The following is an 18,328-nucleotide window of genomic DNA, read 5'->3' as shown; positions in this document are numbered from 1 at the left end:
ACTCCTGCCGGGATGCTGGCCTCCCAGCCACGGGCTGCCTCTGGGCGCTGTTGTGAGTGCCTGATGGGCAAGGGGTGCTCCGCAGAGCCGCTGACACCCCGGAACCCAGTGGGGAACAGTAACGCATTAGCAGCAGGTATTTAGGGTGCTCTGGTCTTTAAGCATTGTTTGGGGAGCTGACAACGAGGAAGCCAAGTGGCGTTTGATGGGTAAATCAAATGGCAGTGAGCAGCTGGTGTCCGTGGGCCACAGAAGGGGACCTGCCGCAGGCTCGTGGCTGCCCCGTTATTAGATTGCCTTTCTCTCTGCCCCCTAAAATAGGCACCGAAGTGTCAGGAGTGGCAAGTCCCATCCTGTGTCACAAGGCTGGAGGTTTTTTTGTTTTTTTTTTTTTCCCCTCCCCTCCCCTTCCCCCACACGCGTGGCATGAGTCACCGCTCTCGCCTGATCCTCCTTGCCTTCTGTCTCCAGCCAGAGTCCCTCCGCCTATGAAGTGCCCGGCCGCTGCCGCCTCGCCGCCTCTGCTGTCCCACAAGAAGCCCGTGGCTGCGGCCCAGAGTTCCTCCACGCCGCAGGTACCGCCCGATTCCTTGATTTTGAGTCGGCCCGAGGCAGTGGTCCTCCCTGCGCTGGGGGCGAGGGGAGGGGAGAGAGCCCATCACGGTGAGGCAGATCTGTGCAGGGGGCTAGCTGCGTGTTTCGGGGTAGGAGGGATGTCTGGGGGCTTGGTACCTTGGGAGACACCCCTTGCTCTCTAGGGGTCTCTGGACTGAAATTTGTCTCTGGCAAGGAAGAGATTGAGGGGCATGGGTGTGGGGCGGTTCCTTCAGCACCCAGGGCACAAACACCTCCCTTCCTATGGAAGGATAATGCTGTAGATGAGGCAGGAGCAGGAATGTGGGATTAGGTGAGCAGAAAAGACATCTCCTTGGCCATTTATTTCAGGGTCTAGTGGGTATCTGGGATGGCAAAGAGCAGGGAGACCCCCTGGAAGTCCCTGCTGCCTGGGGTTTAGATTAGTTCCTTGCACGGCCCTTCAGCCCTGCCTCCGGACAGAGACAAGGCACCTTTCGGAGGGTTTCCTCTCTAATTCGGGCAGAGGCAGCCTGCCTGTGCCCGGACTTGGGGGCAGCTGTTGGGCACATTGCTGGACCCTGAGGTCAGCCCCCGTGCCACAAGCGCTCGGCAGCGGGCATAGCACGGGCAGCAGCTGCTCTGGAGGAGCCACGGGCTGGTGGTGAGCACCTCGTGGCCCCCCTCGCTGAGCTCCCCGCGCGTCACCCCTCAGGACGATGTCCCCTCGGAGCCGGTGGAGCCGTCGCAGCGCACCACGCTCAGCAGTACCTGCGCCGCCTGCCAGCAGCACGTCCACCTGGTGCAGCGCTACCTGGCCGAGGGCAAGCTCTACCACCGCCAGTGCTTCAGGTACGTGGTGGGCAGCTGCTGGAGCTCTGCAGCCAGACAGGCCCCATCCCTGTGCGTCCTTTCGCAACACGGAGCCTCGAGGGAGAGGGGTTCAGTGATGGTGTTCCCCTCGCAGCCTCCTGTCCCAGAGGTCGGGCTGGTTCCTTGTGCGCGGCCCCGTGCTGCTTGCTGTCCCTGCTCCCTGCCTCTCCTGCTCTTTCCCACTCTGCTGACCAGCTTCTTGCGCTTCTCCCGCCCCCCAAAACCAGGATGTTCTGCCTCTTTACTGCCTCCCTACCACATAACACCCCCACCACGACGAGGTCCGAGGTGGGCCATCAGCCCTGCAGATCTGCTTCCTCCCGCGGTGCCAGGGCGGTGCTGAGCTCTCAGGGGGAGCATGTGGGGAGCTACAAGCTGTTACCAAACCAAGGAACGAGGGATCAGACGTCAGCAGCCCTGCGGTTACTCCCCAGGTGCAGGTCCTTACCTGCAGCACCAGTGAAGTCATTTCACTTGGCTTTCCCTGCTCGGATGACGAGGGGGGTGAGATCTCTCCTCTGGACCACAGGACAATTGCCTGCAAGCGGGCAGCCGGCATCCGAGGACAGAAAAGCTGAGCCACAGGAAAGTTATGGGAGGCCTCATTTAACTGTGCGAACAGCTCCTGACTAAGCCAACCAGGGGGGTTTTTAGGAACAGCACTGTGAGAGAGTGCTGGCAGCTTCTTGTCTGCAGCTAGGGCAAAAGCAGGAGCTTTGGAGTGCAGGTGCACCACTATTCTAGGGCCAGGAACAGGCGAGCTGCAGTGCCTGTCTTGGCACAGCTCGTGGCCCTTCAGACTGAGCAGTGAGAGTCCCAAAACTTCATCCTAAGTGTTTTTTCTCTGTGTGTTTTCCTTACCTTTTTTTTTTTTTTTTTCCCCTGCTGATTCATGGCCGCTGTTTGCTTGGGAACGTTCTGTGGCAGCGTGCTCTGTGGGCTGACAGAGATAAAACCAAAACAAACTTCTTTCTCCCCTTGTCCAAACTTGTTACCTCTTCATTTCGTCATACCCCTTCTCCCCGCCCCTGTCTTCACGCTTCTGCTCTGCATTTCAAAGGAAGCAGCAGCAGCCAAGTGGACACCCAGAGCAGAATTCCTCACCAAAATTACCTGATGGCAGCGCAGGGCGGCCAGCTGCTGTGAGCACCAAGTGTTCAGGCAAGAAGAAACAAGCTTGGCTTTCATGGGACTGCTTGATCAGCCCCTTGCCCTCGGCTCTTTTTCATACACGCTGCCCTCCTCCCTTCCCAGGTGGAAAAGGGCTGAGCTGGTTGCCAGTGCTGTGTACTTAGGGTTGCACCTGGAGGGCTTCATCAGGGAGGATTCAGGAAGGGAGTGGATGAGCGTCAGACCAGGCTAGGCATGAATGTTGCTTCTCCTGACTACCCTTCGAGCCTCCGGCTTCGGGATTTCCTGAGTCAGAAGTAGTATTGTTTTGGTTAATGCTCGGTGTTTGTTCTTCCTCCCGGCCCCCACCAGGTGCATCTTTTCCAGCCCGTCAAGTTTCATTCTCCTGACTCTGGAAACCGTGCTGTACCCCAGCACCAATGTTGCCCTTTATTATATCCTTTCTGAGCTGAGAGAGGAACCCAAATGCATGCAGTACTTGAGTTGCGAGCTCACCGGGGGCACACGCTGGTGTGATGACGTTTTTCTGTTCCTCTCCTTTCCTGCATGACTTCCCCAAGATCACGATGCGATTTAGTAGCAGGGTTGAAGCCTGACCCGAGAGCCCTGCAGGGATCTCCGAGTGCCAGCCCAGCCCTTCTGCTCAGCCCCATCGGTTCCCTGGAGGGCAGGCTGGCCTCTCCCACCTCACGGGGCTCTTTCTTCTCGTTGGCAGGTGCAAGGAGTGCTCCAGCACCCTGCTCCCGGGGTCATACAAGCCCGGGTCAGAGGCAGGGACGTTTGTCTGCACGCACCATCGTGGCAAATTGGCCGTGAGCGGGAAGATGGACAGGAGGGCCAGCCCCGACCGACAGTCGCCGGAGCTAAGAACTGAAATTGCTGCCGGCAGCGTGGGTGAGGACGGGCTCCCTGCGGGAGCGGAGGTGGGGAAGGACAACAGCACTGCTGCGGAGAACGCGGCGGAGACCCAGACGCCTGCAGAGGGGACGGCCAGCCCGGAGGAGAAGGACAGCACGCCCAGCAAAGCAGAGACAGCGACGCCCCACGCGGGAAGCGGGGCACCCACCTCCCAGATACCCCCCAGGCCTCCCCTTCCCACCAAACCCTCAGCGCCCAGCCAGGACAAAGCCAGCCCTCTGGACGGACGCCTCAGAGACACTCGGCCCACCCCGGCCCCGAGGAGGTCCACGGATGCCTCAGCCCTCTCCCCTCCAGCCTCCCACCCCGTGCCCCGGCCCCGCTCCACCATCCAGGGCGAGGCAAGCGACTGCGCGCCTGGCATGGTGAACGGTGAGAGAGCCTGGCGGCAGCACGGGGTGCTGCCCCCGTCCACGAGTTTCCTTCCTTCCCTGTAGCCCGGCACCCTTCTGCCTCCGGTTAAATCTTGGGCTCGGACACCGAGCCTTATCTGCCTGCAGACCCCGTGGAGGAGGGAGCGGTGCTAGGCGTCGCGCCCGCCTGCTCCGTTTTATCCCTCTGGAGCTTCCCAGGGGGTGCGGGGAGGTGGCAGTGTTAGGGCAGCGTGCAGGGGTGAAAACAGAGGGACACGTCAGTCTTCCAGCTGCAACTCCAGGATGAGGTTGGGAGGAAAATGGGGGTGTCTGGGGGAGGCTGACTGCTCTGACCATGCCACGAGGTTTGCAGAAAGCGGGACCAACCAGCCTCCCACGGGGAGATGCACCTTGCGTTGATTTAACCTCTTCCTATACGTCGTTCTGGTGTTGTGACAGTCTGCCCCTGTGTCTTTCTAGGTAGGGGACCTGAACCCAGTCCCCCTGTCCCAAAACCCCGAGGGAGACCCTGCTCCTCTGATCGGTACGTCCTGCTGTTCACGGGTCACCTGGGACCCCCCTAGCGAGGTGGGGCTGTGGGGGTGGCTCGGCTGCGGTCTCCCCTCCCACCTCCATCAGCCCCAGCTCTTGGGAGGACGGAGGTCGTGATAGAGTCCCTTCCCTGGCTGGTGCCAGCCCAGCGTTAGTTGGGCTGTTGGTGTTTGTACCTCTCCCAGGGGCTCTGTCCTTTAGGGTCTATAAAAAGCTTGGGGGGCTTCAGGAGCGCAGGAAAGTCTTCCGGCGTTTCCTGCTGAAGCAGCCTTGCGTGTGCATGCCGAGAAGGGGACGCGCGGCTGCCTTGTGGAGGGTTTGTCCAGGGAAAGGTCCAGTGCAAGGACATTGCGGGTGCTTGGCTGCGGTCAGGAACCTTTATACCTACCGGGCTCCTTCCAGGAGCCTGCTGGTGCCCGCTCTCGGGACAGAGGTTGCACAAGCACACTGCGTTCGCAGTGCCAAGGGGCGGATGCGTGCCACGTCCCTGATGAGCAGGGATCCTCCGAGCTGCGGGACAGGCGGCTCCCTGCCACCTCTCGCTATCTTTTCCTCTCTTCTCCCAGTGCTGGAGCCGCTGCGAGAGCCAAGGACCCGCCGTGGATGGCCTTGGTGCAGGCAGAGCCCAAGAAGAAGCCAGCTCCTCCTCCTCCTCCCCCGGGGAGCGGCCACGAGACCCCCAGCAGGACTGCGGAGGAGGAGGATGGGGAGGAGGTGGGCAAAGCCAAGAGCGAGGAGAGCAAACCTGATGCCGCAGAGCCCAAACCGTACAACCCCTTCGAGGAGGAGGAGGAGGAGGAAGAGGAGGTTGCCGCTGCCCAAAAGAGCACGCCTGAGCAGGAGCAGGGTGAGGCTGCTGCCAAGTCTCTCCACCCCTGGTACGGGATCACCCCCACCAGCAGCCCCAAGGCAAAGAAGCGGCCAGCCCCGCGAGCCCCCAGTGCTTCCCCGCTAGGTGAGCCTTCCCCCACCCCCTTTATCCCTCCTCCTCCTCCTCACCGCTTCCCCTTCCACACACCCCTAACCCCAGCACGTACCCCCCTTACTCCCCGAGCTCTCCCTTTGCTTCGCAGCCCACCACCCCATCTCCAGGCTGTCACACTCCGAGCCGTCCTCCTCCGCTCCGTCTCCAGCCCTCAGCCTCGAGAGCATCAGTTCCGAGAGTTCGGCCAAGGTGCTGGGTGACACCGACGAGGCCTCGGTGCCTAAAAGCTCCTCCGAGCCCACCGTCCACACGCCAACGGCCACCAAGGCCTCCAGCGCTGACACGCCGCTGGCCAGCGTCTCCTCCAGCGAGAGCCCTGCCGCCCCAGCCAGCCTCTCCACCACCTCCTCCTTCTCCTCCTCCAGCGATCTGGCCGGCTGCAGCGGGGAGGCGCAGCCCGGCGCCCCGCACGCCAGCAGGAGCGTCTCTGCGGGCAGCTTAAAGACCAGCCCCAGCCGGCTGCCCCCCAAGCCTCCTGCTGGGGCCAGCCCTACGCCCATCCTCTTGGCTTCGGACGGGGGCGCTGGGAGCCCTAAGCCCCCCTCTTCCCCCAAACCCCAGCTGAAGGTGAGGCGGTGACCTCAAAGGGGGGATTGAGTCCAGGTTTGCCCCTTACGCAGGTTTGGGGTGTGTGTGTGTGTCCCAAAAGCAAAGCTCAGGCGTGTGTTGGTTAAGCGGTGGCTGTGCTCCTGCTCTGCTTGCCCCACATGCTAAATTTCATGGGCTCAAAGCAAACGGGAAGGGAACCATCAGAGAAAATAATTCGGCGTGCTCATTAGAGGGAGGCGGGGGAACCCACGGCAAACGTGAGGAGAGCTGTTTGTCACCCCATGGCTAGGCTGCTGGTGGAGATCAGCGCTGTGCGCCTCCTCTGGGAGGGCGTGGGGTAGGACAGGCTGTAGGGCTGCCCGTCTGCTCGATCCCAGCTGTTGGGATGCTGTACCCCTTCCTTTTCTCAGACCCTCATGTATCTTTGTCCTCTCGCTCCAGTCCTCCTGCAAAGAGAACCCCTTCAACCGAAAGCCATCGCCTGCTGCCTCGCCCTCGGCAAAGAAACCCCCCAAAGGCTCCAAGCCAGTGCGCCCTCCTGCGCCGGGTCACGGCTTCCCGCTGATCAAACGCAAGGTAAAAGGGCCCCTGGGGAAACCAGGGGGGAGACCAGCCCTCGGGTCACCACTAGAAACCGGAGGTTGGAGGTAACGGCAGTCCCCGCTGTGCGGTTCGGCAGGTGCAGACAGATCAGTACATCCCCGAGGAAGATATCTACGGGGAGATGGATGCCATCGAGCACCAGCTGGACCAGCTGGAGCACCGCGGGGTGGCCTTGGAGGAGAAGCTTCGCAGCGCTGAGAATGGTAGGTGGGGCAGGACGGACCCGCGGGCTGCTCTGCGTCCAGCCGAGGAGCTGGCAGCGGTGACTTCCTCCCCGCTGACGGTGGGGACGGGAGAGCACAAAGAACTGAGCGGGGCTCCAGGAAAGGTCACAGCCACGCTCGTAGAGTGGAAGCAGGTGAAAGGGGAGACGAGGCTTTTTCTGGGGCTCAGGAACAGGATGAGGTCAGGCTGACTCTCGCGGGGCGCTGACAGGATCCCGCAGGGCTGGGGCTGGCTCTGAACCGTCCTTTTGCTTGGCAGACAGCCCCGAGGACAGCCTGCTGGTGGACTGGTTCAAACTCATCCACGAGAAGCACATGCTGGTGCGCCACGAGTCAGAGCTCATCTACATGTAAGCGCGCGCGTGTGTGTGTGGCAGGGGGCACCAACGGTGCTGTGGGGAGTCCTGTCTCAGGGCTGCTAAAACTGGAGGGCCTGGAGAAGTAGGGGAAAGAGGGCAAGCGGACAGAAGTGTCCAAAAATACTCAGAACTGACCCGCTGCAAGTTCCCGAAGTCCCTGCAGCGTCTCTCCCAGGAAGGCCTCGAGCTGTCGGGGTTGGTCCCTGGTGGGGCTTGGCTGTCCGGGATAAGACCAGCACCTTGGCGGTTCTTCCCGAGGTCACCCCCTGTTTTGGGATGATGTTCTGCCTTTCCGGGGCCTCGCAGCGGGTCCCAGCAGTGCCCCCTTCCCTTGCAGCTTCAAGCAGCAGAACCTGGAGCAGCGGCAGGCGGACGTGGAGTATGAGCTGCGCTGCCTCCTCAACAAGCCAGGTAAGGCATCGCGCCGGCCGCAGCTGCCTCTGCTTTTCCCCTGGGCTTCACCTCTGGGATCTCCGCCCCGAGCTCTGAATTTCAGAGCTCCTTCAGCCATGTAACTGCCTGTCCTTCCTTGGGGCTTGGCTCGGCAGAGAAGGACTGGACTGAGGAGGACCGGGTGAGGGAGCAGGTGCTGATGCAGGAGCTGGTGACCATCATCGAGCAGAGGAACGCCATCGTCAACTGCCTGGACGAGGACCGGCAGAGGTGAGGAGTGATGCGGGCTGGGGGCGAGGGGAAAAGTGGGCCCGTCTGACTCAGCGCCGCACAAACGGGCTCGTGGGCATGCCCCGAGATGTCCCTGCTGCTGACGCCTTTCCCAGGCTTCCCGGTCCTTGGCTCTTTGAATGGCTCGTGTGTGGGAAGGCCAGGGCCGCGCTCGCAGCGTGTGGGACTTGCTCACACGGCGCTGATGGATCTACACCTCCGCGGCTTCGAAGTGGGAGGTTCTCAGACTTTGAACAACGCAGCAGCTGTTCGCAAGGCGGAATCGCTGACCTGTCTCCCACTCTTTCTTTCAGGGAAGAAGAGGAGGATAAAATGTTGGAAGCCATGATTAAAAGGAAAGGTAAGAAACTAGCAGGAGGATTTTGGAGCGCTGGTTTCGCTGCTGACCTCAGTGAGGGGCAGCGTAAACCATTCGTGAAATTGCGTGCAGGAGGAGGAAGTGACACTGTTCTGTGCAGACAATGAAGCCTTTCCTGTAGGGCCCCGAAAAGTTTGGAGCACAGCTGTGCTGTGAGGCCCTGTTAGGCAGAAGGAAGCGTGCGTGCAGCGGAGGGCTTTGATTCCTTGTCCCTGTTGTGTGCAAACCATCAGCCTCTCCCAGTAACAACCCTCCTTTGCCGCCCCAGAGTTCCACAAGGAGACGGAGGCCGAGAGCAAGAAGAAAGGCAAATTCAAGCCCATGAAGGTGCTCAAGCTGCTGGGCAACAAGCACGACTCCAAGAGCAAGTCACCCAAGGAGAAAAGCTAGAGCAGGGGCCGCCAGCAGTGGGAGGGACGTGCTGCCTGACTGCCCTGGCCTCCCGCAGCCGGGGTAGGGTGCCTGCCGGGGGGGGCTTGGCTCCCTCTGCTCCCCTCGCCTCTCCCCCTCGCTCCCTCCCCAGGCACCTGGCGCTGCCACCCCAGGGTGCCTCCAGCCCCCTGCCCGCGGCGGGGGAGGCCGGCTTTCCCCTCCGAGGCCTCGCTAACAGGGCAGGGAGCAAATGGATTCGCTTTTCGGAAGCGTTGCCCTGTCGTGCATCCGTGTTACTGACTGAGAAGCAAGCTGAGGAGTTTGGTGTCTGTGGGAAAACTTGCACTAACTGTCCCCCCTTCCCCTTCTCCCGCTCTTACTGTGACAGCTCCGTGTGCCTCCATCCTCTGCCGGGGGGGATCTGGCTGTCCCTCCCTCTTGTCCCCTTCCTGCCCCATTTTTAACTGCAGGAGAGAAGCCTGGCGTTAGAATCAGGATTCTTTAGGTTTTACTGGCCTAAACTAAAATGTTAAAAAAAAAACAACACGCTCTCACATCACAAGGCTCTAAAGCCGTAGCCAAAAAAATAACCGGTGCCCTATTTATTTTGAGCTGTCCCCTCCCCCTGAAGACTTTTCCCCCCTTGAGCGTTACAGGGCTGAGAGGACCCAAGGGGACCGCGTACATCTGCTCAGATGTAGCCCACGTGCCCTACTCAGGACATCTCACCCCCACTGCTGCTAACCACCGCTGACTGCTGCCGTCAGGGGGAGGGAGGAACATTCCTTTTCCAGGCGAGGGCAGAAAAGCACAAGACTGACTTAGTGCAAGGGGCGAGCCCCTGCTCACCAGTGCCACCCTTGAGCGGCTGGGGAGAGAGGCACAGTCACAACTGACCTTGCCCCAGCTTCGCCTGTATATACTTTAAAAGTGTGTAAAGAGGGTTTGGCTGGTTGTTTTTTTTGTTTTTTTTTTTTTTTTTACACCTCCTTTACTACATGAATTCAAAACCGCCCTGAAACTTTTTAAAACCCTTATTTTATTTGTTTGTATGTGTGCGTGTGTGTACATGGGAGGAGGGAACGGGTGGACGGTATTCTTCCGCCCATCCCTCCTGCCTTCCGTTTTTGTTCCCTGCCTTCTCCTCCAAGGTGAGGAGCTATTTATTGGGTCGTTCGATCGGTCTGAATTAGACGTTTTGTTTCATGGGTGTTTGGTTGGTCAGCTGTTCGTCACGCCTTCCCATTAGCAAATTAGTCATGTCAGCCCCGAACAAACTGCTGCGCTCCCTTCCAAAAATACACCAGGCTGCAGCCAAAACACTCTCGAAGCAGTGCCTTGCGACACGGGTGGCGCAGCGTTCTGGAAACAGGCCCCCATTTCCCCCAAAGGCCGTGCCACTCCTGCCATACCTCGGCAGGCTGCTCAGGAGCAGTGGTAGGGGAGGGGAGATCCCAAAGCACAACGCTTCTCCACGGAGAAACGCATCCGTTTTGGAGCCTGCTGTCGTGTCGCCGTTGCCAAAGGCCGTCAGGGTTGCCGCAGCCTGACACCCCTTGGCCCTGTGCCCGGTCAGAACCTTGATTTGTAAATTACACTGTACTAACTCCATGACTTCCATTCACCTGAACAGAAATAAAAAAGAAAAAAAAAAGATTTAAAAACCAATCACGGCTTAGGTTTCTTATTCCTTTCTGTGCTCACACTGTCCTGGGGACAGGGCACGCTGCCTGGCTCGTGGAGTGGCTGATGAGTAGTGCTAAGAGGCAGATGATGGGATCTTAAAATCCGCCTCTGCGTTTCCTTACGCTGGACTTTGTGCAGGAATAGAGGGGCGTCGTGCTTCAGCCTGCTGAAGGACAGAGGTGGTGACTCAACGCCCATCTCCAGGCTTTGCGGGAGACTGATGGCTGCTCGGCATACCACGGTTTCAGGAACCAAAAAACCACAGCAAGCCTGCTGCAAACAGCAGCACGCTCCAGGCTGAAATCCCCTCTTCCCCCGAAGCTGAATCTGTGTTCCTGAGCGCCTGCCCAGTTTAGCTGCCACGGAGAAGTCTGCTGATGCATGCAGTCACGCTGACCCGCAGTCATGTTGGAGGCTCGTGCTTGCGCAAGGCCAGGCGGCTGCATCTTCCTGCTCGCCATCTGCCAGCACAGCCATTCCCGGAGCTGTGCGGGCTGCAGCGGGTCATGGATGCGGGTGGTGACACGTTAGCATTGTACCTCCACTAGAAACCTCCACCTCTGGGTAGATGGAGGAGAAGGAATGACATCTGTAGCTGCGTGGAGTGCTGTACTCTGAGGCATTGTGTAACTGAAAGGAGGCTCTGCTTTGTCATGTTTTAATAGCCGCTGCTGTGTGTTTTCATCTCTTTAATATTGTTGAGCAAGAAGGGATCTGGTGCACGCACGGGTAGGACTTTACAACAGCTTGCTTCTGTTACCAGCTACGTACAAACTGTTCCTCCCTTCTGGCTTTAGGCAACAGGTGGTACTGCTCCCCCCTCAGGGGGACCACTGAGAGAAAGGCAGGCACAGGCCAGCCCCTGAGACTCCAATGCCAGGGATGTGGGAGAAGAGGTGGGAACAAATTGCATTTGCGATTTTCCCTTGGCCTAGTCATGGGAATCAGATTTGTTCCCACCAGGAAAGTCTTTTGTCATGGTCTCTCTCACTTCCTCGCTTCTCTTCTTGTCAATGATCTCCATCTCGCGCATTTTCTGCGGAGTACAAAGGGGGTAGGCTGAGTGAGGAGAACGCCAGGAGCTTTTTTCTTTTTTTTTTTTTTTTTAAACAAACTCCAAGAGCAAAGATTCTGCTTCCCTGATTAAGGTGCATGCAGATGTAGAAAGAAAGGCTGAAAGCCTCTTATTCCCAATTTCCCAAATTCATGCCCTTCTTGTGCCACAAAAGGGAACTGTCTCCTCCTCTTCCCCACTCGGCTATAGGAGGGAGATTGTGCTTTAAGATTTCTGACACGAGGAATGCTCTCAACACCCTGTAGGGCCAGTGCTGCCAGGGCCCTCACATACCTGGGAGATTTCAGTGAGGATAATTCTCTGATACTTCTTGCCCTGTCCTAGAGCTTTCATCTCTGCCAGGAACTCCCGCCTCTCCCGAACTTCATTCACCACTGACAGAGAGAAAACACTGTGAAAACAGGATCCAGCCAAAAGGCAAGGAAATGTCTAGCTGCAAACCCTCAACCTCCCAGCTCTGTTGGAGCAGCGGTCCCACCAGGGGAGGGGGGATATCTGCTGTAACACCCACCCATCTTGCCCACCAAAATACCTCGGTGGTCCTTCACACAGTGGGAAGCCCCCCTCCCCTGCACAGCTCCCTTCCCTATCCTGCAGGAATGGTGACTTCCCACTTTTCTTTGCAACATGAGAGTTTTCTGTACTTAATAGTTATCGATCTGTGCTGTCACAGTTAAGGAAAGGCTGTCTGGAGCGTTCACACACATAGGAGATTCAAGCACAGGGAGGTACAAGGCAGGGTTTTGCCATCCCAGAATATTGTGCAGGACAAAGTCCATCACTGCTTAAAATTCTGCCCTACATTTAAGCTTTGCTAGTGTAACTTTACTGATCTTGGAGTGAAAATAAACACAGCCCAAACCACGGTCAGGCTGGTAAACATCCTAGCCTACTCTGAGTCACACTGGCTGGAGAAAGGATCCACAGTACCTGGGCTTTCTGCCCAGGCTGCCCCTGCGAATCACCACGGTATTCCTCTGCCAGCAGTTTGTGTTCTGTGGGCAATCCAGACAGCCTACATCTGCCAGCAAGCCTCTGCAGAACAAATTCTGCGAGGAAGGCTGGATCGCAGAGGCACAGTGTCAAGTCCTTCCTCTGGGAATCTGGCTCTGTGCTCCCTTCTGCCCAGGGTTTCAGATTTGGGACCTCACAGCCCTCAGGGGGAGCAGCTTTCCAGGCTTCCCCTGCGCCCTCTCCCAGGGACGTACATTCTCCAAAGGAATGACGAGGACATACATTCTTCAAAGCGGTCAATCTCAGTTATCTCCTCTTCCTTTGTCTGAACAAGTGTCTGTTTTACTTGGTGTTCCACCACATCCTTCCCTGTCGCTAAGATATTCTGGAGCCTTTGCTTCTCCCTTTCCAAATCTCCTGTGAATGAAAAGGAAAAAAACATAAATGCTTAGCAGCCTGTCTCCTCAGCAAGAAGCCTGGCCACCCTGCTGCCCTGCTAATGACAGCAGAAGAAATGTGACATTAATGACAGTGCATCCCCAGGCTGAACTGCACAAGCATGCCCATTGTGAAGAGAAAACCAAACAGATATCAAAGACTTGACCCACATTTATAAGCTAGAAAATTATATAGCACCCCTTCTTACAGAAGGATTGTACAAGGTCCTATCACTTATAATTCCCCTAGCTAGCGGGCAGAAGTCAGTGAGCATTTGCAGTGAACATTCCCTCAGAGATCTTTTTTAAGCATCTTTGAAGTCAGAAAGTATGAGGATGAAGAGTAGTTAAGAACACCTCCTATGGCTGCCGAGGTTGCAGGCAGGGGGTGGACATAAGGGGAAGAGAGAGGGACTGGATGGCATGATTAGTAATGTTTTCTGACTTACTCCTTGCTTGTGGCTTGAATTTCTCTCGGGTGTAAGCATCTCCTGCCTGGCAGACCTTGGCAGGCCGAAGATGTGGTTTAGCTGAAAGCCTGCTCGGCTGACAGAGCGGTGGGGAGGAAGCAGGCAGCACGGGCGCTGGTTGTTTGCTGGATGTGGGGTGGCACTGGAGGGGCAGGGCATCTCCCCCTGGAGAACAAACCCAAAATATTGATGTCAGACACAGAGGAGCCTGGCTGGATGGCCCCGGATTACCACCAGCTGAAGATCAGGTGTAGCGCAGCCAAGAAATATCCACGGTGCCACAGATGCTGCTCATGGGTACGCGTCCTTTGGGGACACCTCACCTGGTACTTACAAAAAACATCAGCAGCTGTGCTGCCGTGTGGAAGGGAGCAGGACACCTCCATCCAAGCACCCTGTAGGTGAACACCCCCTCGATTGGGGCGAGGGGCACGAGCTGTTCACCACAGCAGCGAGGGGGGAACGCGAGGCGGACAGCACTCACGTTCCAGGCACTCCATCAGGCATCGCCTCTGGAAGCTCGTCAGCTTCGACTCCTCCATCATGGCTGCAAAACATCGTTTATGTGTAAACACAGGGCCTGAGAGGGCTCCCCCCCCCCGTAACACCCAGGACAGGCGGGACAGCAGGGGGGGACGATCCCCTAAGGACAAGGCAGACAGACAGACAGACACGGGTCTTCCACCACCTCACATGGCCCAGAAGCACCCCTCAGGGCCTGTCCCCGCCGCAGGCCCCGTTACCTCGCAGCAGCTCCCGGGTTTTGGGGCTGTACCGGGCTCTGCCTCCTCCCTCCGAGCCCGCCATGGCCGGTGGCGACCGCGGCGAGGGAGGGTGAAGAAGGAGGGGGTAAAATGGCGGCGCGTCGCCACGGCAACGGCGCCATGGCGCCGGGCGACTGCTAGTCACGTCACGGGGAGCGACCAGAAGCGGGCGGGGAGGAAGGAGACAAGATGTCTGACAACGAGGACAAGTGAGAGCGGCAGCGGGGGGCAGGGGGGGGCTGGGGGACTCGGGGGGACGGGGATCGGGATCGCGGGATCGGGATCGGGATCAGGATTGGGATCAGGACCCGGATTCGGATCAGGATCCGGATTCGGGTTGGGAACTGGGAGCCAAGCGCGTTGCCTGACGTGCCCTTCCCTCCTGCCCCTCAGCTTCGACGGGGATGACTTCGACGATGTGGAGGAGGACGAGGGTCTGGAGGACCTGGAGAACGCGGAGGAGGTGGGTGCCGCCGCCGGCTCGCCCGCCGCTCGGGCCTGAGGTGCAGCCGAGCCGTAGCGTTGTGCTGGTTTCCCCAGGAGGGACAGGAGAACGTGGAGATCCTCCCGTCGGGAGAGCGGCAGGCGGCTAACCAGAAGCGGATCACCACCCCCTACATGACCAAGTACGAGCGGGCCAGAGTCCTGGGCACACGCGCCCTCCAGATAGCGTGAGTATCCCCTGCTGTATCCCAAGCATCCCTGCAGTGAGGCTGTCATCTCCTGATATCTCCCAGCCCTGTTAAAGCTGCTTATTCCTTTCCTTAAAACCTCCTGGACCTCATGTAGTCCCTCACCTGACAGCTGAGCTTGCGGATCATCATCTCAATCAGCACTGAAAAGCATCACCGGGTGCCCTTACATCTCTAACAGTCCCTCAGATGTCACAGGCAAAAGGAGAGGGGAATGTGACACGCTGATCCTGCTTTCTGCCTTTCCTAAGGCAGCCAGCATGGGCTGGAAAGCTCAGGACCGGTTGGCAGAAGCTAAAGTTTTAGGGAGCGATGCTCTACAACATCTTCATTTATTACCATAGGGCTGTAAGAATTAGGAATGGCATAGCCATCCTGAAATCTTCTCTGAGTGCAGCTGTATTCTGGCAAACTATAAGTTTGTTAAGTGTTTGGAATAGTGTGGCATCATTTATGATAGATAATGCCACTTAAATCCTATTTTGAGTGCTATTAAGGCTGGCTGCTCTCAATCTGTTCCATTTACCTGTCCAGATCTGTTTTAATAATATATGTCAAAAAAGTTTTGTGGTTTTTGAAAAACTGCCCTACAAGCGAGACTATTAAACTGTGTTAAAATTTGTCTGAAAGGGCGTCTCTGAATTTCATCTTAGCTACATGCACCTTCATAAATAGTGCTTCTCCGCATCTCATCACCATCTACAAGCTTCTAAATGAACTTTCCTTAATTGTCACTTTGCTGAGTTGTTCTTTGCCCAGTTATCACTCCAGGAGGCTATTTTGTGTGCATTCTTTCAACTGGTCGAAGACCAGACAAATGGGTGAGATGGGATGGGTATGTGCCAGGCCTGTAATCCAAAGCACTCTGGCGCCTGGTTCTCCTTCAGCTACATATTTCTGCTTTTGGTGCTGACTCTAGGCCAGCAGCAGCCCCCCAGTGGCCTTAACCACACATAACGTGAACTTCTGTTGCTGTTGCCACCAGACAGAGAGACAATCAGCAGCAGCGCTTGCTCTACTTTTACAACCCTCTGCAAAAATGCATTTTTTTCCCTAGCGATAGACTGCATCAAAAATCCAGCCTTTCATTTTCTCCTAAAGAAAGCCTGGAAGATGTGAGCAAGTGAGAACACGGGGGATGCCTATTTAACAGTGTTTCCACCCTCTCTGTTAGATAATTTTGAGATCAATTTTGATATTCTGTTCCTCTGTGGTGATTCAACGTGGCAGGCAGCTAAGCACCACACAGCCATTTGCTCACTTACCTTCTCCCCCGACCAGTGGGATGGGGGAGAGATTTGGGAGGGGGGAAAAAAAGTAAAAGCTCGTGGATTGAGATAAAGACAATTTAATAAAACAGAAAAGGAAGAGAAATGATGATGATGATAATAACAGAATATATAAAGCAAGTGATGCATGATGCAATTGCTCGCCATCCCGTCCCTGAGCAGCATTCCCCCTGCCCCCTGACCAGCCACCACCTGTTAATTCAGCACAATGCCATGCCTTATAGAATATCCCTTTGGCAGTCTGAGTCAGCTGTCCTGGTTCTGTCCCCTCCCAGCTCCTTGTGCACCCCCAGCCTGCTCGCTGGCAGAGACAGAAGAACATTCAAGCAAAAACTCGGTCCATCGTCCCCGGGAGAAATTTTCTTTCCAAAGTGGATGAGAGTGCAACACGCAGGCACGTGCTTAGCTGTCCCTTCTTCGTGTTCTCTCAAATGGTTGTTGATGTTTTGTTCCAGGATGTGTGCCCCTGTGATGGTGGAATTGGAAGGAGAGACAGATCCCTTGCTGATTGCCATGAAAGAACTCAAGTAAGTCCCAGCCTTTGGCAGTGAGTGTATTGATTTCCATAAAGCAAGCACTCCCTTCCTCATCCCAGCATTTAGCAGCTTATTCCATGCAGCTCATTCCAGGACAACATTGTGTTCCCTCAGTAACAGTGAGTACTACAGTTGCCTTCCTTTTCTGCTCCTTGGGACTTCTCCACAGCTGCTCTTCCATCATGGGAGCTCTTGCATAGTGCTGGTGATTAGCAGTGCTCTGATCTCTTTTACTTGGGAGTCCAAGTGTCTTTTATTTCTGTGATGAGAACACAAGGTCCTCATCTTTCTGGAATCAGTTTAATTCTCTCAAAGGGATTGGTGCGAAGGAGCCTTCTGAACAGACCTGTGTTCAAATGGAGTGCTGGCAAAAATTAAAATAAGGGTCAGGTTGGTAATGTGAAAGCCCTGGTAAGAATGTCTTTTTTTTCCTGCATCCTTCTACACTTGGCTTATTGCAGGAGGCACAACCCTTGCTTACAGAGAGATTAAATAAATCCTTTCTGACTAGCGAAATCAGCTTCTGGATGGCTGCTGACAGGCCCACCTTTCCGCAGCAGAGTGTTCTGGCCCACAGCTTGCTGACGTGGTCAGTGAGCTAATATGTCATGGACAGGCTTCTTTCAAGCAGACCAGCCAGACTCCCTTACTGATAAAGTCCCTATGCTTGAGTTGAGTTGTCCCTCGGCTCCCCCAGTTTCTCAGTGCGTTGCAGTTGCTCTTGCAGACTTTATATCTCTATTACAGCAGCTCCTTTTATCATTGCTAAAACCTCCACGGGTCATGCTCCTATCAGATCTCCAAGATCCTAAATTGCTTCTGGTCACTGTCTGAGTGCGAGCTCTAGAAAGCAGTCAGAGTGTCACACACAGTGGCATCCTGTGCTGTGCCAAAATTAAATTGTGATTCTTGGCATGAGGGAGCTGCTCTGGCACTAGAAAAACAGAAGCCCTGAATGTGGTCATTAAAGACGTTGTATTACTTTTCACGTCTGATATGGTCGTAAACCTGATGCCCTGGTTAGATTCCAGACTGTCTAATTACATTCTGCAGATTTAAATCTGCTTCCACTAAGTTAAATTCTGTTCAGCGCTTTCTTGCTTTCTAATTGGAGCTGCTGCTAGCAGACGATGTGTTCTGTCCCAGCTTTACCAGGCTTTGGTGGCTGAATAGTCCATAATATTTCACATATCCTTCTTTATAATGTACCTGATGCCCCCAGACATGCAAAACACTCCATAGATGTCAGCTTTTCATGAAGGCTCTTGGAATTCTGACACTTCTGTAGTGTCTTGTAGGGGGGAAAAAGTCTTCACTAGGTTTTCCTTGGAAAAAAAAAAAAGAATTTATTACTCAAGTTACTTTTTTTTTTTTTTTCCCATCTTTTATTTAGATGCTTGGTGTTTTCTCGTAGTGAATTCAGGTCACAGGGCTCAGTTCCTGCAGTAGCAACAGGGTGCTGACCTTCTGGAGGTCTTTGATTGTTTTGAGACTTAGGGTGCTCGATGCTTTGCACCTACAAAAGAAAACTGTGTTGGTACTTCCCTCTACCGTGTAATGCCAAATCTCTGGTGCCATACAGATCTCCTACTTAAACCTGATGAGCTTACTGAAGCTAGCAAGGCAGCGTACCTCAATTCCCATTGCCTGCTGAAATGCTGTAGTGACGGCCCTGGCATTTCTTTTCACCTCTCTGTCCTTCCTCCAGAGCACGCAAGATCCCCATAATCATACGTCGTTATCTACCTGACGGGAGCTATGAAGACTGGGGCGTGGATGAGTTAATTATCACAGACTGATCAGCCGTTGCTTTTGGTTCTTTCCTTCTCCAACAGATGTTTCTATTTTTGTTTATATTTGTGTAAATAAATTATAAACCTTCCCATTTTAA

General features: G+C 55.8%; 3 protein-coding genes across 8 annotated transcripts in view; 2 read left to right on the top strand and 1 right to left on the bottom strand.

Moving 5' to 3' along the window:
• Positions 1-10,202, top strand: part of MICALL1 (MICAL like 1) — a 17,636-nt gene extending 7,434 nt beyond the window's left edge. For 2 of the 3 annotated variants that reach the window (XM_066996411.1, XM_066996405.1), the window contains exons 4-16: positions 472-575; positions 1,289-1,425; positions 3,293-3,867; positions 4,329-4,392; positions 4,967-5,355; positions 5,474-5,952; positions 6,376-6,510; positions 6,614-6,740; positions 7,021-7,111; positions 7,458-7,531; positions 7,669-7,783; positions 8,098-8,144; positions 8,431-10,202. In XM_066996411.1, the coding sequence (XP_066852512.1) occupies positions 472-575; positions 1,289-1,425; positions 3,293-3,867; positions 4,329-4,392; positions 4,967-5,355; positions 5,474-5,952; positions 6,376-6,510; positions 6,614-6,740; positions 7,021-7,111; positions 7,458-7,531; positions 7,669-7,783; positions 8,098-8,144; positions 8,431-8,552 (2,459 nt within the window). In that variant the 3' untranslated portion in view covers positions 8,553-10,202. The remainder of the gene's footprint in view (positions 1-471; positions 576-1,288; positions 1,426-3,292; positions 3,868-4,328; positions 4,393-4,966; positions 5,356-5,473; positions 5,953-6,375; positions 6,511-6,613; positions 6,741-7,020; positions 7,112-7,457; positions 7,532-7,668; positions 7,784-8,097; positions 8,145-8,430) is intronic. The other variant, XM_066996409.1, reaches the window with a different exon arrangement.
• Positions 9,659-14,034, bottom strand: C1H22orf23 (chromosome 1 C22orf23 homolog). 4 transcript variants are annotated; one of them, XM_013180974.3, is made up of 6 exons: positions 13,900-14,034; positions 13,641-13,703; positions 13,136-13,321; positions 12,532-12,666; positions 11,569-11,669; positions 9,659-11,256 (listed from the first exon to the last, which is right to left on the bottom strand). In XM_013180974.3, exons 1-6 carry the CDS (start codon positions 13,961-13,963, stop codon positions 11,152-11,154), a joined length of 654 nt encoding a protein of 217 aa, XP_013036428.3. In that variant the 5' UTR covers positions 13,964-14,034; the 3' UTR covers positions 9,659-11,151. The 4 variants fall into 4 exon arrangements, with proteins under 4 accessions (XP_013036428.3, XP_013036429.3, XP_047904160.2 ...); XM_013180975.3 differs by having other exon boundaries at positions 13,845-13,964; XM_048048203.2 differs by having other exon boundaries at positions 13,850-13,921.
• POLR2F (RNA polymerase II, I and III subunit F) lies at positions 13,986-18,328 on the top strand. The gene is made up of 5 exons (XM_048048206.2): positions 13,986-14,129; positions 14,314-14,383; positions 14,461-14,591; positions 16,357-16,428; positions 18,146-18,328. The coding sequence occupies exons 1-5, from the start codon at positions 14,110-14,112 to the stop codon at positions 18,234-18,236; spliced, it is 384 nt and encodes a 127-aa protein (XP_047904163.1). The 5' UTR covers positions 13,986-14,109; the 3' UTR covers positions 18,237-18,328.

The sequence above is a fragment of the Anser cygnoides genome, chromosome 1 (assembly GCF_040182565.1).
Source record: "Anser cygnoides isolate HZ-2024a breed goose chromosome 1, Taihu_goose_T2T_genome, whole genome shotgun sequence".
Classification (NCBI taxonomy): Eukaryota; Metazoa; Chordata; class Aves; order Anseriformes; family Anatidae; genus Anser; species Anser cygnoides.
This window is presented reverse-complemented; position numbering and strand designations above follow the sequence as displayed.